At 42.8% G+C, this 24232-nt stretch overlaps 1 protein-coding gene across 1 annotated transcript in view; it reads left to right on the forward strand.

Annotated features, from left to right (window-relative positions):
* Positions 1 to 24232, forward strand: part of ATPsyndelta (ATP synthase, delta subunit) — a 64750-nt gene that overhangs the window by 10502 nt on the left and 30016 nt on the right. Inside the window, exons 2-3 of the mRNA XM_080268164.1 lie at positions 148 to 253; positions 23465 to 23657. Of these exons, the coding sequence (XP_080124290.1) occupies positions 149 to 253; positions 23465 to 23657 (298 nt within the window). The 5' untranslated portion in view covers position 148. The remainder of the gene's footprint in view (positions 1 to 147; positions 254 to 23464; positions 23658 to 24232) is intronic.

A 24232-nucleotide genomic window follows, 5' to 3' on the forward strand; every position in this document is an offset into this window, starting at 1 on the left:
ATCAAGCAAATTCTGTACATAGGTTTTCATCAGGAATTATTCAGGAGATTCAGCCACAGTAATATTATGTAGATGATTTTATCTAATACTTACGTTAAGAAGTTAAATAATATATCAGTAGCATCTGTTTCCCATACTTTCATACAGAATGTTCTTGCGTGCATCTTCAACCCTTGTACGTCAGGTGTCCAGAGCAGGCACCAGGGCATACTCTGATGCTCCCATGGCCTTTACCTTTGCGTCACAAAGTCAGGTAAGTTGTTGAGCCTTATATTCTGATCACACAAATGCGTTATATTCGTATGTTGTTTGGTAAATTGTTTTCATAGTATGGTTTAGTGTTTGTCTGCCAAATAATTAATAAGGTAAATGGAAGAACTCCCAGCATATGTTTACAAGAAAGGGAGAATAGAAAATAAAATTTTCTGCAGGAATATCCACAAATTTTTAAAAATATCCAATTTAATCCTGCATCATCTTTGAACATACTAGGGGTTTCATTGTCTCTTGATTTATCTTGGAAATATCATATTACCTCTCATAAAATCTGCTTCCAAGAGATCAGGTGTGCTATGCTGACTTTATGCCTTCCTTACCCCTGCATAGCTGACTTTATACAGGGGTTTTATTTGCCCATGTGTATGGTACAACTTTCATGTGTGGGGAAGCTCCCCACATACAGTACAACTCTTCTCAACAAGGTAGAGGCAGAGGATTTTCATCTCATTAACTCTCTTCCTTTTACTGGCTTCCTTCAACCTGTCTTTTCGCCGCATTGTTGCATCTTTATCTCTTTTTCTATCACTACTTCAGTGATCACTGCTCCTCTGAACTGTCTGCTTGCATCCCTCCACCACTATGGTGGCAGCTTAGTATCCATCTAGCAACAAACTCTCATCCCCTTCGTGTCCAACTCTAATGCAAGAGTTAACTGTTACTCCCAGTCTTTCATGTATGTGACGGGTCATCTCTGGAACTGTCATCCCCTCTCTGTATTTCCCACTGCCTATGACCTCCAGTCTTTTAAATGCAGTGTGTTCAGGCATCTTGTAATGAATGTATCTTGAATTTGGCTCACTTGTTTTTATTTTTCTTGAGGGAACATCCTTGTGGGCTTCTAGCCTTTGGTTCCTTCTTCCATGCATAAAAAAGGAGTACCGTGAACCGGGGTGACTTCGTACGATTTTGAAGGTTATTTCATCCTGACACAATTTATTTTGGCCAAAATACTGATGTTAAGTATTACATACGTACGTGAGCCAATAACCTGTAAGTATCTAACAGCCAGATAATCTCAGTATCTCCATCTAGACGTAGTAAAATATTTTATAGGTGTCCGAGGTCACCCCGGACTGGGGAGACTTCGGACTGCCTTGGGGTGACCCCGGACACTCATTAGAAATGCACTGAAATGGGCCCCTAGTAGCTCAGCTGAATGTTTGGACAGTTCTGGGGGGTCTTCGGACACTGCGCGACTTTTAAAAAAATTGCTGAAAAAAATACAAAAAAATACAGAAAAATTACAAGTAAATAGTAGTGATATATAGCAAAAATAGATGAAAAAATAAATTTTCCATTGACTTACAACCCCAGTTTAGTTGATTATACATATACATTATAGGGAGTACATTCCCACGCTATGCGCAGGTTAAAGGCACGATTGTGACTGACTGACCGGACGGTTTAAAGCGTGCCGGCTATTTAAATGCCTAATTAAAGGGAACTTGGAATGGAGGAACAGAAGATAGGGAAGGAAAGAGCTAAAGAGTGAAGGAGCTTGGGAAGGAGAAACAGGAATTAGGAATGGAAGGGGTGAGTAGATGAGGAACAAGAGGAGGGAGTGGAGACGAACTATAAGGATATCATACCGGTACCGTACCATATGGTAACTTAAATAATATGTGTTCTCACATCATATTTCTTAGCAGCAAAAACAAAGATAAGCATGCAGACTGTGTACATCGTACAAAATATGTTTTATTACATATAAAAAAAGCAAATTAGATATGCTGTCTGACCTCAACCCTTTAAATATCCATTGTCCGAAGTTACCCCTTTAAATCCCAAAAATGCATACACATTCACTCATGTCATGTTTACATACATTTAAAATGCAGATTTTAACCCTTTCTCTGTTCCAATCTTCAAGTTAGACGTTAAAGTAAACCTCTAAATGTGTATAAGCGTGCGGTTTGTTATGATTCGTTCACACCAGACCAAGTTTTCCCGTATTCATTTTTTCACCAAAAAATAGCATTGTCTTTATTACAATATATTCACCAGTGGAACATAATATTTTAAAAAGATAATTATACATAACATTTTACAAAACCTATGCAACATTATCCCGTTTAAATATATACGATATCTTTCTTCGTTTAGCAGCTGCGTAGCATTTAATCTTTTTATGCAAATTTCGTCCGAAACCACCCCGTGTCCGAATTCACCCCGGTTCACGGTACACCCTGTACAGTACGCAAAAAGAAACATATCATTGCATAGTCAGCTGAAAAAGCCATTGTCACAGGTACTTGTGTACTCAGGTGGTAGGTGTCTGTGTGCATCCTTAGGAACCTATGTCTGTCTATCTATCTATCTATCTATTGCCAGACACCTCAATCCCATTCGGGGTGGCCACAAACAAATTGCCTCCACATCATCGTGTCCCCTGCCATTTCACTGCCCTGCTCCCAACGCACACCCCCCCCTCTCTCATATACCTCTCCACCCCATCCCTCCATCTCATCCTCGGCCTCCCCCTCCCTCTACCCCCTCCACCTCACTCACATACACTCTCGTCATCAGTCTTTCACCCTGCATCCTCTCCACATGGCCAAACCACCTCAGTGTATTCCTCCTAACGCTTCCTATCACGTCCACACCACAACGCTCCTTTATATCCTCATTTGTCAGCCTGTCTCTCCATGTGACTCCATAGGCTCCTCTTAAATAACTCATTTCCGCTGCTCTCACTCTTGACTTGTGTCCTTTCAACAACGTCCAAGCTTCACTTCCATACGTTAGAGTTGGTATCACAGTACTGTCATGTAGTAACATTTTCACTTCCATGCTCACTTCCCTGTTTCTTATCACTGCTTTCAAGGAACCAGCAACCTTTCTACCCTGCTGTACCCTTTGAAGCACTTCACCCTCCAAACCTCCATCCTTACTCATCACATTACCCAAGCACTTAAATGTACTCACATTTTCCAATTCCTCACGATCCAACCTCGCAGTACATTCACTGACTTCACCTCTCTCAAAGACCATCTCTTTACTCTTCCCTACATTCACCTTTAGATTCCGTTTCTTACACACTCTCCCAAACTCATTCACCAAGCCTTGCAGCTCCCCTTCGTCTTCACTCAACAACACAGTATCATCTGCAAACAACAGTACAGGGAGTTTCCAAACACTACCCTCTCTCACCAGGGCCACTCCAACATCCACTACCTATGTGGGATGCCAAATACAGCAGATTTCTCTGGGATTTATCATGTAGTCTCTGGTGGCACCAGTTTGGTTGACGTTTTGAGTACAATGAATTGCTTGACATCAGTCAGTCCCATCAGAAGGGAAGGGGTTAAGGAACTCCCCCTAGGCATCTTTGCTTTGTGGTTATTAAATGTCCTCTAAAAATCAATAAGTTTTGACTGAATATCATGTCAGGTATGAAAGGATTGAACTTGCTGGTGAGTCTCTTGAGTGTGTGGAAGAGTTTTGTTATTTGGGAGACATGTTGTGTGCTGGAGGTTGGGCTGGAGCTAACTCTGTGGCTAAGGTGAGAAGTGATTGGAAAAAGTTCAGGGAGCTGTTGCCTCTCCTGACTCTGAAAGGTCTCTTCCTACGTGCGAAGGGGTCTATGTTTGCAGTATGTGTTAGGAGTGTGATGCTGTATGGTAGTGAGACCTGGGCAGGAAAGGAAGAGGATATTCGCAGTCTCAAATGTACAGAAATGACAATGATTAGGTGGATGTGCAGTGCATCCCTGCGTGCAAGGCCTGGGGGGACTGGGTTTACGATGGAAGAGTTGAAAGGTAGGATGGGACTGGAGTGTATTGGTGTTGTGATGAAGAGAGGTAGATTGAGATGGTTTGGGCATGTGGAGAGGATGGGAGATGATAATTGGGTGCAGAAGGTGAGACGTGTTAATATTGGGGATGGGGTTGCGAGGAAGAGTTGAGCGGTAGGATGGGACTGGAGTGTATTGGTGTTGTGATGAGGAGAGGTAGGTTGAGATGGTTTGGGCATGTGGAGAGGATGAGGGATGATAATTGCATGCAGAAGGTGAGAAGTGTTAATATTGGGGGTGGGGTTGCGAGGGGTAGACCGAGAAAGACGTGGAACGAGGTCATTAAATGTGACCTCAAGATTGAGGGACTGAACAGGGAGGCTGCCATAGATCATACAGCATGAAGAGCTGCCATTAGGTGACCAAGGCCAACGCATGCAAGCATATTGGAGCCTTAAAAAATGAAACAAAACAAAACGATCATGCTGTCAATGTGGTGTCTTCTACAGCAGTAGGAAGTAAAGATAGTTGACTCTGTATGGCATGGGGTTACATAAAGTGAAAACCTATCACATACTGATTTATTGTTTATTGATATTGATTTAACATAGGTTCAGTGGGAATACATAGGGGGTCAAGGGTCACATAAAAAAAAAAAAAAAAAAATCGAGGCTTCCCTAAGTGCGTTCAGTAACTCTAAAGCTTTCCACTTGGGGTAGTGTCTTTAGTAGACATGATTTCCAAGTGACAAGTTCCAGTATTTCTTACACAAAAAGTTATCACTCCACTTACTGTCACACACTGGACATTCCATTGCGCATTTGCACATATTTGGTGATAGCGATGGTGTTACAGTGGTCTTGCACGCACAAGATGGAATGAAAGGAAGATGATCACAGCATACAGCAGGGGAGTAGACTAGCGCCAATTGAGCAGGACAGTACTCCTAAGGTGGATGGAAGCAGATGACAGGGAGAGCTGAAGCTCCCGTTTCATCGGCCCCAGGGCTTAGTTCCAGACCATCCCCTTTGCCGTACTTTTTCAGTGTTTCAGTAAACTCACCAGTACAAGTTTCTCTTACTGTCAGCACCAAACTACAAGCACATTACACACTACACATCCTCTTCAAAATTCAAAAAATGGTTTTGTATAACCAAACCTTGGAGTTCTGGGGGGGGGTGGGGGCATAACTCACCTTCTCTTCTTAACTGAGACTCAGCAGTGTGAGGCAGCTGATAGCAAACCCATCTCTGTATCCTCCTGCTTTCTCTATACTCATTTCAAAGCCAAAGGTGGCTGTTGTGTATATGTATGCAGTGACATATCTTGCGCTCATGTTCCTGAACTTGATTCATCTAAATTCTCTACTCTGTGGCTTTGGCTTTCTTGTAATTTTCTGGCTAAATATATCTGTGCTGTGTACTTATCCCCTAATTCTAATGACTATGACAAATTCTTCGACTGTCTTACTTCCGCAATGGAACACATTCTATTCGTTGCTCCTTTCTCTGAAATCTCCATTCTAGGAGATTTCAATGTTCTACACCACCTTTGGCTCTCCTTTCACTGATCCACCTGGTGAACAAGCCTACATCTTTTCTGTCCTTAATGACGTAGTGCAGCTCGTACAGCTCCCTACCCATATCCCTCATCACCTTGAAGAGCGCTGTAACATACTTGACCTCTTCCTTACAATTAATCCTTCTACTTAACGCTGTTAATCTTTCCTCCCCTTTGGGCTCCCCCAGTCACGACCTTATTACCTTAACCTGTCCTATTGCTCCTGTATGGCCTGTGTACCATCCAAAGAAACATCGGTTGTGGCACTTAGCTGCTGACTGGGAGGCCCTCAGGCAGTACTTCTTTGATTTTCCCTGGAATGATTATTGATTCTATGTCGGGGAGCCATCTGAGTGTGCCTTGTGCATTACACAGGTTATTATCTCAGGCATAGAAGCATACATTCCTTTCTCCTATCCTTTGACTAATACAAAAAAAAAACTTGGCTTAATCACGCTTGTTCTAATGCTGCCCGCAACAAGGAGAGAGCCTACAAAAGTACCAAAGCCAACCCACCCCTGAATCACATCTTTTTTTATGTTTCTGTGCAGAATCATGCTAAATCTGTTCTTCGCCGTGCTTAAAAAGTTCCATCTATACTGAAAGCTCCAGTTAGGTGGGGGCGCTCACCATCCACTCACTCAGTGTAGTGTTGCTTTGGGTGTCTGCCCTTTCCTCTCCTCTTTCCTGCCTCTTCCTTTTTCTGTCTTTCCTTCATTCTTTCTTCTGTCTTTCTTTCTTTCTTTCCTCTTCCTTCTGCCTGTGGGTAACTGTACACTGAAGGACAAGCCAGATGGTTTCCAGTACACAAGGAAACCATTTACAGTAGGCTCTCAATCTTCAGTTAATCTTACTTCGATATTTCGTACTTCAATCAGACTTGCCTTCTCGTCCAAAATTCGTGCTTTGATTTCAAAAGTCATGCTTCGATCACTCAAGCCGGGTTGCGAGCTCAAGTCAAAGCCCATCTGTTCATCTGTCATCCCACCTACTGGCCACTTGGTGAAGCTTGCCCTCATTCAAACGTTTGAAATCTTTTTTGTGATGATGGAGGCAGTGAAAGCATCAACAGCAGTGGCCATGGTGATTGGGACAAGGATAAGGAAGCAGGTGTTCACTCAAGCGGGGTTGGGGCGAGCACGAGTGATGGCAGTGAGGGTGGCAGTGGTGGCTGGCAACAGTGATTCAACCATCGCCTCGGAACCGGTCGGGACACTTCGCCACCATAACAATAACAGGACAGTTTGCCGTCGTTAATGAAGACAGCTATGAGTGATGCTAGAATATAATTCAAAGGCGACTACAGCAAGGAAGAAACAAGTTAATTATTGACTAAAGGTGCAACTAATAAATACTGTAATATCCAAAGCCTACACTATTGAACATGGACTCTGATGGATCCCCCTGAAATACTGTATAGTTATAGTGTATGTGAATGAGGGGGAGAGGGAGGGGGAGGCCGAGGATGAGATGGAGGGATGGGGTGGAGAGGTATATGAGAGAGGGGGGTGAGAGTTGGGAGCAGGGCAGTGAAATGGTGGGGGACAGGGCAACGTGGAGGCGATTTGTTTGTGGCCACCCTGAATGGGATTGAGGCATCTGGCGATAGATAGATATTTATAGAATGACGGGGAATCGTCCAGGGTGCGAATTGTTCTGACGGGGAATCATCCATGTTTTGACAGGGAATTGTCTCGGAACCCAACACTCGCCACCTGAGCTTCATTCTTTCTATATTAAAGTGTGTGCAGCCTGTATTTCTTGCTTTTATTGCTAATAGTAAGTAAATATGTACTAAATATAAGCAAATATATGGCTGTGTTAATATTTTGGGTGGGTATAAGTGTATACGTGAAAGTTGATGTAGGTTTGTCGGCGACACACTGGTCCCATTTATTTTTTTCCATAAGTTTATTAATTCGCACTTTGATAAATCCCATTTCGATTGTTTTTTTTTATCCCAAAACTGATCGAAGATTGAGAACCTTCTGTACTATGCTGGGTGGTAACCATACAGCCATATTATGGCACCTGGTGGTCTAGTGGGTAATTAAGGTGCTCCAGTCGATTGAGCTTGTGAAGGTTTATATCCAAGGTGTGGTTGGGGTTTGTAGCTCATGCAGTGCCACACAAGGATGAGTGAGGCTGGTCACTGTCATCTTAAATGTCAGGACCAACTTGCCTAGCCCTGGGTTCTTACACTCCTCGTGGGGCGACATAGGATTGGATGATGGATGGAGTAAAAGCTGTCAACTCTCCAACTCAAATATTTCCCACCCTTTCTGGCACCTTCCCAGAAATCTTTCTAACATATTTACCTCATCATCCTTTCCTCCTCATTTCCATTATGATGGCTCCGTAGCTATTTCTTTTATTGATAAAGCAGATTCTTCACTCGGACTTTCTCCTCCAATTCCACCTTAGACGATTCCGATGCTGTTCCTCCATCACTTCCCCCCTCTGACTTCCTCATGGCTGACTTTAAAATTTCTTCAACTGATGTATTTTCTGCCATAATTGGCCTTAATACTAAGAAGGCATATGGACCTGATGTGGTCCCTCCTGTTGTCCTCAAGAACTGTGCTTCTGTGCTTACACCTTGCCTAGGTAAAGCCTTTCACCTTTGTCTGTCAACTTGTACCTTTCCTTCTTGCTGGAAGTTTGCTTTCATTCAGTCTGTCCCAATGAAGAGTGACCATTCCCAGTTGCATTAACATCATGTGTCTCAAAAGTTTTCTTGCCTGTTCATGATAGAAGAATTTTCAAGCATCTTTCCTATCTCAGCCTTCTTTCTGATTGTCAGTATGGGTTCCATCAGGGACGTTCCACTGGCGATCTTCTCACCTACCTTTCAGACTCCTGGTCGTCCTCCTTTCGGGACTCTGGTGAGAGCTTTGCCATTGCACTTGACATATCAAGGCTTTCGATTGAGCCTGACGTAAGTCTTTAATTTCCAGATGGCCCTCTTAACAGTTTCTATCCTTCTGTCTGTGCCTTCATATATAGCTTCCTTTTTGGTTGTTCTGTAGTTGCTGTTGTAAACGGCCACCATTCTTCTCGTAGATCTATCAACAGTGGTGTTCCTTAGGGCTCTGTCTGTCACCAACTCTCTTCCTTTTATTCATTAAAGACTCTAAGCTGTTCATCTAACCCTATCCACTCATATGCTGATGATTCCACCCTTCACCTTTCCATTCGGTTCCCGTAATGTCCGTCTCAGCAGTTACTACAAACAAGGGATGAGGCTATGGTACACCTAATGTCTGACTTGGCTCGTATTTTTCACTGGGGTAAAAGTAATCTTGTTGTTTTTAATGCATCAGAGACTTAGTTCCTACACCTATCAACCTGACAAAATCTTTCACAGGAGTACCCACTAATATTTGATAATATCCAGCTCAGTCCTGCATCATCCTTAAACATACTACATACTTGGGGTTTCATTCTCTCAGGATTTATCTTGGAAAGATCATATTACTTCTCTTGTAAAATCTGCTTCCAAGAGATTAGGTGTGCTAAGCCGACTCTGTAGCTTCATTACCCCTGCACAATTGTTGACTTTATTCACAAGTTTTATTTGCCCCAGCATAGAGTACAACTCTCGTGTAGGGAGGCTCCCCACATACTGTACAGCTTGTCTCAGCAAGGTGGAGTCAAAGGCTTTTCATTTCATTAACTCTCCTCCACTTACTGGCTCCCTTCAACGTCTGTCTCTTTGCTGCACTGTTGCATCTTTATCTCTTTTCTGTCGTTACCTCAATGGCCACTGCTCCTCTGAACTACCTGCTTGCATCCTTCCACCTCTACGACAGGTACATAGCTCCCGCCTAGCAACAAACTCTTATACCTTTTCTGCAAGAGTTAACCATTACTCCCATTCTATCATTTATACAACAGGTCATCTCTGGAACTGTCTCCTTCTGTCCATATTTCCTACTTCCTATGATCTCCAGTCTTGCAAATGTGGTGTGTCCAGGCATCTTGAAGTGAATGGATTTTGAATTTGCTCTTTGTTGAATTGTCTTTGTTTTTTTCTTGGAAGGAATGGTTTCCAGGCTCCTTGCTTTTGGTTATTTCTTCTCTGCATTAAAAAAAAAAAAAAAAAAAGTTAACACTGGGTATCCATCTCAACTCATACATATGAGTGTCGGCTTGCACGGGAGACACCACGTGCACATGAGATTGCTGTACACAACCACCACAATTATTGTATTGTATAAGCATATTCCACAGTCAGCAACCTAAAACTGGGTATAACTTTTCTTCATCATTGTAGGTTTATCACATGCCTATCTATCGATCTATCTATCTATAGCCTGACACCCTAATCCCGCACTGGGTGGCCGCAAACAAAATGCCTCTAAGTCGCTCTGTCACCCACCATTTGACTGCCCTCCCTCCAACTCACTCTCCCCTCCCCCATATATCTCTCAATTCCATCCCTCCACCTCATCCTCAGTCTCCCCCTCCCTCTCCCTCCCTCCACTTCACTCACATACACCCTCTTATAGACTGAAAGTCAGTCTTTCATTCTCCATTCTCTCCACATCTCCAAACCACCTCTGTGTATTGCTTCTAATTTTCTCAATCACAAACCATTTACAACGCTGGGTGGTAACCATATAACCAAACCATACGTGCTCCCTATGTGTCAACAAGTGGGTTGGTGGAGGGTTAGTGCCCCTCCCCGTAAAACAAATAACTCAAAGCCAAATGGCCACGCCTTACGGGATTATAGCGTCTGGCAATAGATAGATAGATAGACATCCACATCCACCCCACAATGTTCTTTCACGTCTTCATTCTTCAACCTGTCCTTCCATGTCACTCCACATGCTCCTCTCAGGTAACTCATTTCCACTCACTCTTGACTTGTACTCCCCTAGCAAGGTCCATGCCTCACTTCCAGACTCACCTCCCTGTTTCTCATCACCGCTTTTAATGGACCAACATCCTTCCTTCTCTGCTGTACACTTTCAAGCACTTCATCCCCAAAACTTTCATCCTTACTCATGGCATCGCATACCAAACCATCATATTCTAAGTTATGACTCTGATTTTGTTGCTCAGAATTCATTTTTTAGAAGTAAATTGTGTACCTTTGCCACATTACTGTTTTGTTATCTGTTGTCTGATTTTAGCCATTCTTTGGTAGTGAATACTCTCGGTCAAGGATAAATGGCTTTTTCTGTTGGATCAGTGAATGGATTGATAATTCCATAATTATCCTAATCATACCAGCATGCAAGATTTTAGGCAAATTATGTAATTATAAATAAAAAATGATACTGAACATTTAAGACATTTTCTTTACGTAATCAAATACAGGTCTCCCTCGTTTAACAATTCGTATGCGTTCCTAGAAAGGCAATCATAAACCGAAATATTGTAAAGCGAAATTAAGGTTTAATGGGAAAAATAGGGATGCGTTCCTGGACTCGTGTATAAGGAACCCAAGACCCATACAAGTGATCTAATATGGAATAATAATGATGTTTTATGTATTGTAGTGCATCTGAATCACATACAGTATGTATGTACATTTGCAAACATAAAGACATGAAATAGCAAAAACAACATGAAATACGGCTGTACTGTACTGTACTGTTATGTACCCTCCTACTGTACTGTAGCTCCGTCCACCCTTAGTCGGTCCCTCCCGAGGCTGGAGGACATAATGCCTTAATGTCTCCTCCGAGGCTAGGAGACATCCTGGGCCGAAGCCCATCACTCGTCAACACAAGAGGTGGAGAGGGAGGAAGCAGGGGTGGTGGAGGTTTGGATGGCAGAGGTGGATGACTCAGGAGAATGACAGGTGGTGGAGGTTTGGGTGGCGCGGGAAACTGTGTGGTCGGGGCGGGTATGCCACACAACTCTTAGCTGATCTGCCTGTGAGCGCGGGATTTCCACATGCCCAATCGTAAATGCAAGGGAGCTCAATCGTAAAATGAACACTTGGTACTAAAAAAGAAGGATCGTAAATGCGAAATATCATAAAACGATACAGCGTAAAATGAGGGAGACCTGTATAGAAGAATTCATGGACAGAGTCTCGTCTTTTTCAGAGTATTGTACAGTAGATATGGAATTGCAGTGCAACTGCATGCACAAAATGTCATTTTTATTTCAGTTACAGAAAAACACATCACATTATGAAAGTCTGTTATAGCAGTGGCTGAGATTCAATAAAAGTTTATTAATTTTTAAGAACCACAAGTCAAATATGCCAGGGAGAGTCCCTCAAAGACAGTCTGCAGTAGTCCACAATTACAGTACTGTACAGGCATACCCTGGTTTAATGATCTAATTGGTTAGGTAAAAGCCCATCGTTTTGCGGGGTATCGTATATTGGGGTACTTTTAACATATATTTCAATGTGGACTGTTTACCAGCCATGGTTTTCCCCCCAAACCAAGTCCAAAACCCATCCTGATGAGCCCCAAAACAGGTTTAAAGGTAATCATAATGGCCTAACAGTTGTCAAGGAAGCTAGCCTGAGCCTATCACCTGTAAATAACTAATCCAACAAATATAATCTGAATATCGTCAAATATAAGTCTGGAAAAAATCAAGCTTAGTTAACTGTACCCCAAAATGACAATGTTCACCCCACCTGTGGCTAGAACACATTAAGTGAAGTCTAAAAACAGTTTATAAATCAACCTAAACACAAGTTTAGTCTAAAATATCATAAAAATCGGGTAAGAAAAATAAAAACCCATCGTTAAACTGGGATTTGGCCATCGTTAGGAGGAGTCTGGTGCAATTTCTACCCCCATTGTTAAGCCGGGGTATTGCATGTAGGGGTATTATATATCGAGGTATTACTGTATTAGTATCTTTTATCTCAATTTTGGCTGTCAAGATGGATCCTTCACTGCCACTACAGTTGTCATTCATTGATTTTTTTTTTTTTCCCTTGATGCAAGAAAGAAGGAACCAAAGGCCAGGAGCCCACAAACCTTTCCATCTAAGAAAAAAATACAGTAAAAACAATACAAAAGAGAGCCAAATTTAAGATCCGTTCATTTCGAGATTCCTGGACACACTGTTTGAAAGATGGAGATCATAGGAAGTAGGATATACAGACAGAGAGAGACTGTTCTAGAGTTGACCTGTTGCATAAATGAAGGACTGGGAGTAACGGTTAACTCTTGCATTAGAGAGTTGGACAGAAAAGGGATGAGAGTTTGTTGCTAGGCACCCGTCGTAGAGGTGGAGGGATGCAAGCAGACAGTTCAGAGGAGCAGTGACCATTGAAGTAGCGATAGAAAAGAGATAAAGAGGCAACAGTGTGACGAAGTGATAGAGGTTGAAGGGAACCAGTAAGAGGAGGAGAGTTAATGAGACGAAAAGCCTTTGACTCTACTCTGTTGAGAAGAGCTTTATGTGGGGAGCCTCCCCACACATGAGAGTCGTACTTTACACAGAGGCGAATATAACCCGTGTATAAAGTCAACAACTGTGCAGGGGTAAAGAAGGTTTGGAGTCGGCTTAGCACACCCAATCTCTTGGAAGCAGATATTACAAGAGATGCAATATGATCTTTCCAAGATAAGTCCCAAATGAATGAAACCCTAAGCATATTCAAGGATGATGCAGGATTGAGCTGGATATTATTAAACATTAGTGGGTACTCCTGTGGAAGATTGTGTCGGGTTGATAAGTGGTGGTTTGCTGCCTCCTTGATGCTTTACAGTGCCCTAATCAAGGAAGATTAGCTTTGCACAACTTGGTATTTTGTTGTGATAGTGAGCTCCATTGACTTTCAGTGTGCAGTCTGTAAGTTATGCAACAGTGTGTCAGGGGAAAAAGACTTGCAGTACAGCCCTGTGGGCCCATAAGCAATGTGTAATTCATACTGGCAAGTTGCTATATAACAGATAACTATACTACTGAAATTGTTGGAAAAAATCGTTATAAAAGCTCAGTAGGTTGTGCTGTTTCCTTATATTTCTATTACCAGAAAGAACCCTACACACCTTCATAACACAAAGATTATGTAAGTAATTATACACAAACATACAGCCGTACATATGGTATGTGATGGTAGGTGGCGGTGACCATCATCTGCTCACTCGATTTACTGCTGCCAACTTCTTCCATCACCTCCATCATTCTGTATTTGTGTCCACCTTCCTCTCTTCATACTTTCTCCTCTTCTTCTTGTCGCACTTTACTGTTGTACTTTCCACTTCTGGTGGCTCTACACTGAATAACAAGTCTGATGGTTGACCAGAAAACCATTTACAACATGGGTTGTAAACATATAGCCAGATTACGGGGTGTAGTGGAGGCTGCTCTGGTGCCCCTGTTAGCTGGTTGGACAGATGCAAATGTAGCATTCACCCAGGAACCAAACCTTCCTACTTTTTCCTGTGCCTCAGTATGGTGACGCGCTGTCAGATGCCAGGGAATATCGGGTCACTGCATGGTACACTTGTGCGGGGGTGGTTGCATGCCAGTGGTTCATGGGTCTTCTCAGCCAAAGAGACAGTGGTTGATTAGCAGCAGCAACAGTACATAGATTACAAAACACAGAGAATATATAAAACATACTTGTAATACAAGTTACACACAACTGCCTGTCTGAAGCCAGATGCGTTGATCCCACAAGGGGTAGCCACAAACAAATTGCCATGATATCACCCTGTTCTTTGCCATTAAACTGCCCTCCCTCCAACTCACACACCCCTCTCTCATATATATATATATCTCCATTCCATACCTCAGTCTCATCCTCAATCTCTACCTTCACCTCATTAACATACACTCTTCAAGTCACCCTCTCATTCTCCATCCTCTACACATGATCAGTTTCTCATAACACTTTGTCACATCCACATCAGCAACACATCGCTCATTCATTTCCTCATTTGTCTGTCTCTCTTCACGTAACCCCACATGCCACTTTCAGTTAACTCATTTCCTCTGCTCTCGCTCTCGACTTGTGACCTTCCAACAGGGTATAGGCTTCTCGTCCATACAATTGAGTAATCATCACAAGCAGAAAACGGAAACAGACTGCTACTGTGAAACCACGGAACTTCATTAAGATACCTCACCCGTGGTTTGATTTGCCCACCTTATTCCTATTGAACATGACATCGTTGTGTAGCAAGGCAGACAAATTAGTGTTGAGAGTTAAATCTGTTGGTGCAAATGTTGTGTGTGTCACAGAAGCATGGCAGATAGTACCTGAACTGTGCCATATAGAAAATATTACTCTCTTCCACCACCTAGATAAACACAGCTGCTGCTTAGCATTGTTTGCTCGGGACAATTACTGCCCCCAACACATAAATGTGGATGTCCCTGAGGGAATCGAGGTCTTGTGAGTCAGATTAACACCTCCCTCCCACTTTTCGACTTACCGCCTCCATTATCTACTGTCTGGTTTACCACCCACCACATGCAATATCCCAGGCAGTGCTGATTGAGTATATCATCAACACTTGCAATGCTCTACAGACCAGGTATCAGTTACCGTAGCAAAAGTTGTGATATGTGGGGACTTTAATGAAATCTACATGAAAGTATTTGAAAATGAACTGTCCCTCACCCAAGTTGTTGATTTCCCTACCCACATCCAGAGTGTCCTTGACAAAATCGTCAATGACCTGTCAGATCAGTACATCCTGCCACGTGAGGGAAACAGTATGCACCTTTCCATCGTGTGGACCCGCACTGCCACCACCAGGAAATACAGGCCTACACCTGACTCATTAACGAGGCAGTTTGGTCAGTGGTTGGGGCATTAGCCTTGGATGAAGGTATTGATTGTCAGTGATGTAAACACCAAAGGAAGGACTACTCAGCCACTATCAACCAAGCTTACCATCACTTCTTTCCTGAGAAAATAATGACAGTTCACTCATTGGACATGCCATAGATCACCCCGAGAATAAAACGGCTCATCAAGCAACACAACAGAGCCTTCTTCACCAACAAGGCAAGATGCAACCTGCTCCGTAACAAAGTCATTAGGGAAATCAGGATGGCAGAACTGAGGCACTACCCAACTATAATGCAGTAGTTGAAACACTAACATCAGCCAGTGGCACAGCAAGGTCAAGGACGTGTGGGATAAGTAAACAATCAACCTCTTTCCCATGCACCAGCGGATATACCAGCGAGGAAGCAGCAAACCTTTTCAACGACCACTTCGCAGCAATATGTCAAAGATTGCTTGAGTCTGACCCATCCCAACTGCCTGCCTACCTCCCCTTCCTCAGACCACTGCGAGTACACAAGTATTAGGTCGCCTATAAGCTTTTAAGCTTTAAGCTCAGGTGCTCCACCACTCCCTTTGACCTCTCCATTAAACTAATCAGAAAATTCGCTGTTGAACTCGCCACACCCCTTTGCTCCATAATCGATGCATCTATAAGCCAGTATAAAGTTCGTGTAGATTGGAAGACAGCATATGCCACACCAATCCTGAAACTCTCTGATCACCAGTCATTTGATCAACTAAGACCTATTGCCATAACCCCCATCCCCAGTCTTGTTTGTGAAAGTTTTGTTTTTGACTGGGCCTCAGCCAACATTGCAAATGCCATTGATCACCAACAGTTTGGCAATATGAAATCATCCTTCACTACTCATTGCCTCATTTACCTCCTCGAATTCTTATACAGAAACCTAGAGAAAAGGAAAACCTTAGTAGCACTGCTTTCATTGACTTCAAAAAAGCTTTTGATCTGGTAGACAATAATGTAGTGTTAAATAAGGTGCTGGGTATTGGGATGGAGCCAGACTTGGTAGATTTCCTGAGTGGTCGGCAGCAGGTGGTAAGGTATCAGGGCATTGTGTCAACACTCCAGCACCTGACGTGTGGTGTACCCCAGGGCACAAGGATGGGGCCTTTGTGCTTCCTAATCCTCATTAACGATGCCCTGACTGACATGCCACACCTGTAGAAGTACGTAGATGACTCCATTGTGGGCATTGCGGTAGACAGCACAGAGCCTAACTGCCTCCACCTACAACAACAGCTGGATAACCTGCGGTCCTGGACTGAAGCCAACAGCATCACTATCAACTACAACAAGACAGTGGTGATGCATTTCCACACATCCACCACTCCTGTACCATCACCGACAGTCACACTTGGAGGTCACCCACTCCAGGTTGTGGAGGCAACTAAACTCCATGGTATTATGTTAGACAACAAATTTAAACAGGAAGCACAATATCACCATCATCACCCAGTCAGCCTTCTATTGCCTCTACTTGCCCCAAAGGCTCAAATCCCTAGGTGCACTGCAGTGGGAGATGAAGTGTATATTCCACAAGTTTATACTCCCCAGCCTCACCTATGCCTCCCTAGGTTGGTTCCCATCAGTCAACGCTACACAGAGGCAACAGCTAGAAGGGATACAGAAAAGAGCATGCCATATCATACTGGGTACAGAATACACTGCACACAGAGAAGCCCTCAACACCCTGGCTATGGCCTCCCAGGACACTGTACACCAGAGTATTTTGTGGCGATTTAGCAAGCATCTGCTAAATAACCTGAGACATTGCGAGATGCTTCCCCCCCCCCCACCACCACCACCACGGTGGTTGACGAGACACACCAACATTCACACACCGATAAGGGCACGCACTGACTGATACAAGAACAGCCCTATACCTACCATTGTAAACCTCATCAACAACAGATAAATGTTATTAAGCAATAATAATATCAGTTCTCCTTCATATAACTATTACTCTCACCATTTGTCACAAATTCTGACTACTGCTGCCAAAAACACAAGTTCAATCAATGTACCATATTGTAAATTAATGTAAAGATCAAACTACTAAATATTTTCATCATCATGTTTGCCACGTATCAAACTATATTTTCAGCCTTATGGCTGCACAATGAATAAACTGTTTATTATTATTATTATTATTATTATTTATTATTATTATTATTATTATTATTATTTATTAATATTTATTATTATTATTATTTGGGTTTGTGGTGTCTGGCAATAGATAGATAGATAGATTATTATTATTACATACACACACACACACACACACACACACACACACACATTCAGTTCAACAGGACCAGATGAAGTAGCTGTTTTGAACTTGAAAGAATGTGCAGACCAGTTAATGAGGCCTATCTATGATATTATAAGGTTTTCCATAGAAAATGGGGAGCTACCCACTGAATGAAAAAGAGCACATATAGTTCCAGATTAAAAGGTGGTGACAGGGAGGACCTGCTTAACTATAGACCAGTCTCCCTCACTGGTATAGTGTGCAAACTATGTGAAAATGTCATTAGAAAAAGATGGATAAAACACCTTGAAGGGCACGCGATAATAACATCCGAGCAGTTTGGATTTAGAGAAGGGTCATCTTGTGTTATGTACTTGTTGAGCTTCTACAGTAGAGTGATGGACATTGTTCAGGAAAGGGAAGGATGGATAGACTGTATTTACTAGGATTTAAAGAAGGCTTTTGATTGAGTGCCACACGGAAGATTATTACAAAAATTAAAAACCTGTGGAGGTGTACATGGGAAATTGTTGAAATGGATGGAAAATTATTTTATAGAAAGACAAATGAGAACTGTTATAAGATAAATTTTCCCAGTGGAAAAAGGTAACTAGTGGAGTGCCCCAGGGTTCAATGTTGGTCCCACTTTTATTTTTGATATATATAAATTATGTACGTGACTGAAGGGTTGAGTACATATATGTGTTTATATGCTGATGATGCAAAAATTATGAAACATATTCATTCATCATCATCATGCAGACCTCCTTTCCCACCTAAGGGCAGGGTGAGGAGTAGCAATGTCCAGACAGCCCAAAATTGCCCAATCCAATGGGCCACGCTTCCATTCACTCATCATTCAAGCCCCCGGAATCCTGGCTCTATAGAATACGCCAAAAACATTCACCACGTTCTGTAGCTTCACATATCGGATCCGACAGAGTCAATCCAGACGCTGCCACATTAAAAAGGGGTGCCAAAAATCCCTGATCATGCATATCTCCTCACAAAATTCATCCAGCCAGCTCGATCTCCTGTCAGTTCCCTAGCCTCACTGACTTCCAGACCTCTCTTCCTCACACATTCATCCACCATATCTCTCCACCTTCTCCTTGGCCTACCTCACCTCCTCTCTCCTTCGAATTCGCTCAGATATACCTTCTTCACCACTCTGTTGTTATCCATTCTCTCCACATGACCATACCATCTCAGTACACTCTCTTCAATTCTGGTGTCCACCGACTTCCTCACTCAACATCTTTCACGAATCACATTATTTCGTATCCTATCCACCCTCTGTACTCCACATACATTCCTCAGCAGTCCCATCTCCACTGCTCATACTCTTGACTTTTCATTTTCCTGCCACATCATAGTCTCACATCCATATGTTAAAGTTGGCACTAACACTCCTTCATATAAGCCTCGTGCAGCTGCAACACTCAAGCCTCTGTTTCTTATCAAGGCCTTCGTTGCACCAGCTACTTTTCTTCCATGTGTCACTCTACTTTCAACTTCTTTTGCACACTTTCCTCTCTTTTCTATCACTGTATCCAGGTATTTGAACACTCTCACCAATTCCAGTCTCTCTCCATTCACTGTTACATTTCACTGGGAGCCACCTTCTTTCTCAATAACCATCACTTTACTCTTTTCTACATTTACTCTCAAGGAACGACGCTTACAGACATCAGCAAAACTCTGCACTAGCCTACTAAGTTCTTGTCCGGTACTTGCAAGCAGTACTGCATCATTAGCATACAACAAATTTGAGATATTCCATCCATCACCATTCATTACCAATGCCATCCCTCTCTCCATTACTCGTATTTTCACTTCTCTCATCACCCGATCCATATATACATTGAACAACCATGAGGACATCACACAACCTTGTTGCACACCCACACTGATTGTGAACCATTCACTTAGATGCCCATTAACCCTGACACATGCTTCACTACCATCATAAAAACTCCTGACAGCAGCTAACAGCTTACCCTGTACACAGTAAATGCGCAAAACTTTCCACAATCCTTCTCTGTCCACTTCGTCATGCTTTTTTCAGATCCATGAATGCCATAAACACCTTATGGTCCTTCTCATAAGCCTTCTCTACTATCTGTCTCACTGCAAATATTTGGTCCACACATCCTCTGCCACTCCTAAAGCCACCCTGTTCATCACTCACTAGGACTTCTGATATCTCTCTTACTTTCTCGATAATAATTCTTCCATATACCTTCCCTACCACACTAAGTAAGCTTATGCCACGATAATTCTTACACTCACTTCGTTCACCTTTATTTTTGTACAGGGGTACAATCACAGCTTTTTTCCACTCTGCAGGCACAGTTTCACTCATCCATGCCTTCTTACATATCTCCAACAAGCACTTCATTCCATTCTCTCCACTACATTTAAGCATCTCTGCATACACCTCATCAACCCCAGCTGCCTTCCCATTTTTCAGCCACTTCACAGCACTCTTCACCTGTGTGAGTGTCACGTCTCCTGGCACTGCATTCCTCCTCTGCACACCCCCAAAACCAATCATGTTTACCGCTGCTCTGCTCTCTCTATCCCCATTCATCAGGCTTTCAAAATATTATTTCCATCTGGTCCTTACTTCATCTCCTTGGGTTAATAATCTACCACCTGCATCCTTCACACCATCCCATTTCTTACCGCTTTCACCTCTACATGCCCGCACCTCTTTCCAGAATAACTTTCTATTTTCAGAGTAGTTCGCATTCATTTTTCTTCCTAGATCCTCATTTACCTCCTCCTTTTTCTTCTTCACTAGTCTCTTTACATGCTTCTTGCTCTCAACCTATTCAGTTCTTATTTCAACTGAACCCCTATCCTGTAACCACTTTAGCCACTTCTTCCTCTTTTTCTCCACCACTCTCTTTACCTCCTCATCCCACCATGCCGTACCTTTCTTCATTGTTGTTACTCTTGCCACACCAGGTATCGCTTTAGCATTCCTAACTAAGCAATCCCTATATGCGTTCCACAGTCTGTCCAGATCCATTTCATTCCAATTCAGTAATTCTAACTCGTCCTCTACTTTGGTCCTGTATTCATCTGCCATTTCTTTGATCCTCAGCTTCTCAAATTTCAGTCTTTGTCCCTGACTGCTCTTCTCTCTCCTGATCCACCTCACTCCTTTCAGCTTGATCTTGCATACCACAATCATAGGATCTGACAGACCTCCACATCGTCCTCTCACAGCCCTCGTATCAGCAACCATTCCCATCATCGACCTCTCTACGAGGATGTAATCAATCAGGCTTCTTTCAACACGATCTCCATTCCCTCTATACCATGTATATTTATGTGTATCTCTGTGTTTGAAATACGAGTTACAAATGCACAACCTCCTCTCCTGACACATATCCTTTAGTCTTTTCCCATTATCATTTTCTCCTGGTACTCCATAGCAACCCATTATGTCATCCTCAGGACCAGTACCTACTCTTCCATTCAAATCCCCCATCACAATCACTTTATAGCTCCTGGGCATTTCTCCCACTACTTCATCCAGCTCATCCCAAAACCTGTCTTTCTCTCTCTCACTTCTGTCCTCACATGGTGCATATGCTACAATCACTGCCACTTTCACCATCTCAGACTTGAACTTGACATACATACATCTCGAGCTAACACATTTGTAGTCTCTCATTCCCCTCTGCCACACCTCATTCATCAACAAAGCAACTCCTTCCTTGCATCTTCCTCGCCCATTCATTCCCGATCTTACACATTTCACACCCTCCCGCTCCTCCACTTCGCACCCTCTCATCTTCATTTCACACAATGCCATCACAGCATAACTCGCACTCTTGAACACATTCACCACTTCCACCCTCTTGCTCTCCTCATTCACACCTCTCACATTCCACATGGCCACGCGAGTCTGCCCATTTGGTTGGGGCCCTGGGCAGGTATTGGGCCCTCCGAAGCTCTCTGAAACAACTGCCATGATTAAGTGATTTTGGATAGGGGAATCTGGAGGACAACCCTGCCAGAAACCCTGGTTATATGGTTTACCACCCAGAGTAGTAAATGGTTTCCTGGGTACAGGAAACCATTTGGCTTGTCACTCAGTGTAGAGATCATATGGCACCTCTACATTGAGTGAGTGGATGATGGGTGCCCCCACCTACCACAAACATATTAAAGGAGTAAATTGTTGTAAGGAATTGCAAAAAGGTATTGATAAACTCCACAAGTGGAGTCAAACATGGAAATGGAATTCAGTATTAACAAATGTCATGTACATACTGGAAGTGGGAGTCAGTGGTAAGAGACCATGTTACGTGTACAAGATGGGAGATGAACTAAAAAAGAAGGCAAAAGAAGAAGAGGACCATGGTGTGACTATACAGGATAACCTATCACCAGAGAAACATATAAACCGGATCAATGAAGGAACTTGCTGGCTACGGACCAACATGAAAGTGGCATTTAATTACTGTATATGGATGAAGAGATGCTGAGAGAGTAGTGACCATGATAAGACCGAGACTGGAATAAGTAGCAGTGATATGGCCACCACACTTGAAAGAGCATACCAGTAAACTAGAAAGAATGCAAAGGATAGCCACAAGATTGACACCAAACTTGAGGGAGTTGTCTTATGAGGAGAGATCGGAAAAGTTGAAATTGCCAGGCCTGAGAGAGAGAAGAGATAGGGGAGATTTTGATTTCAGTGTTTAGAGGATTAAGAGGAATAGAATGTGTGAACAGAGAGGACCTCTTTGTGAACGATGATTGGAGAAAAAGAGGACATGAATTCAGTCTGAAGAAGATTTGATGCCTCAGTGTTGTAAAGAAATTTAGTTTTCCAAACAGAACTATAGATAATTGGAATAATTTAGAGGGAGAGATGGTGCAAGCAGAGAGCATCCATGTGTTGAAATCAAGATTCGTTTCGTTTTCGTTTCGTTTTTAAAGGCTCCAACATGCTTGCATGTGTCGGCCTTGGTCACCTAATGGCGGCTCTTCACGCTGCACGATCCATTGCAGCCTCCCTGTTCAGTCCCTTAACCATACGGTCACACTTAATGACCTCGTCCCATGTCTTTCTCGGTCTACCCCTCATAACCCCACCCCCAATATTAACACTTCTCACCTTCCTCACCCAATTATCATCCCCCATCCTCTCCACATGTCCAAACCACCTCAATCTACCTCTCCTCATCACAACACCAATACACTCCAGTCCCATCCTACCTCTCAACTCTTCCATTGTAAACCCAGCCCCTCCAGGCCTTGGACGCAGGGACGCACTGCACATCCACCTAATCATTGTCATTTCTGTACGTCTGAGCCGGCGAATATCTTCCTCCTTCACTGCCCAGGTCTCACTGCCATACAGCATTACACTCCTAACACATGCTGCATACAAAGACCCCTTAGCACATAGGGAGAGCCCTCTCAATGTTAGGAGAGGCAAGAGCTCCCGTAGATTGGATAAATAAATATTTGTAGAAAAGAGATGGGAAAACACGAGCTTAGCTCAGATCCTGTATAATACACTGTGGTAAATACCTGGGAAGTGACCATCTGACTAGAGTGACGTAACACTTATCTTGAGATGCACTTGATATAACAAGACCATGCAACCCATCTATTAACTGCATTATTTGTGAGAGGTCATAGATTTACTTAAAGCACTACTTACATTTATGCAACCTAATGATACCCTACTTTAACCAAGAACTCACTTCAGTACATTATGAAAGTTCAGAAGAGCTCAAATTATCTGGACAGGTTAAATAAAGTGGCGTTATATTTTCAGTAGTTACTGTTGACCGTGTGTATTGATACTTCCCTGTAATACAGTGTGCAGTTATTAAACAGTGTATGTTACAGATATTCTACAATCAAGCCAGTGTGCGACAAGTGGATGTTCCCTCCTTCTCGGGCAGTTTTGGTATCCTGCCATCACATGTGCCCTCCCTAGCAGTCCTTAAGCCAGGAGTTCTGACAGTGTTTGAAGCCGATGGTGGTGCTAAGAAGTACTTTGTCAGCTCAGGCATTGTTACCATCAATGAAGATTCCTCAGGTGGGTTGTTGAAGAACTAAACTTGGATTTGAAGGGGAAAGGTCATATATTAAAACTTACATATTGTTTAGATAGGGTAGTGTAAGTTAAGGGCTTTCCTATTTCAAAAACAAAGTAATAAATGCTGCTAACTTGTTTGTTCTGTATTTCAAATACCCATCATCATAGTATCATTGTTAATTTCCCGTCATTCTAGTAGAATAGGTGTGATCCTGTAAAGGTTCATTATAATTCTTCAAAGAGACTACTGCATTACCTCTCTTCCGTAGGCTGTGCCTTTAGGGAGCACATCGATGTTACTTATTTCCTACGTCCATATTTATTTGCTGAATATGCCTCCCTAGTTAATGTTTTATGTGAACTTTTCCTGTATACACCAGTATATGCTCTTAGGAAGGGTATCTCCGATCTGCCTGGGAACGTAGAGGGTTTTTTATCAAGCAAGTTAGAATCTGTTCAGAGAACTGATAACACATTAGCTTTTATTATTATAATGGGCTCAGAGGGCCCTAATACAGATTCACAATACACCCAAACCTAGGTTAAAGCAGCTGTATACAGTAGAAGTCCGATTT

The sequence above is a fragment of the Coenobita brevimanus genome, chromosome 26 (assembly GCF_032717465.1).
Source record: "Coenobita brevimanus isolate Jiangsu-jjx chromosome 26, ASM3271746v2, whole genome shotgun sequence".
In the NCBI taxonomy this organism is placed as follows: Eukaryota; Metazoa; Arthropoda; class Malacostraca; order Decapoda; family Coenobitidae; genus Coenobita; species Coenobita brevimanus.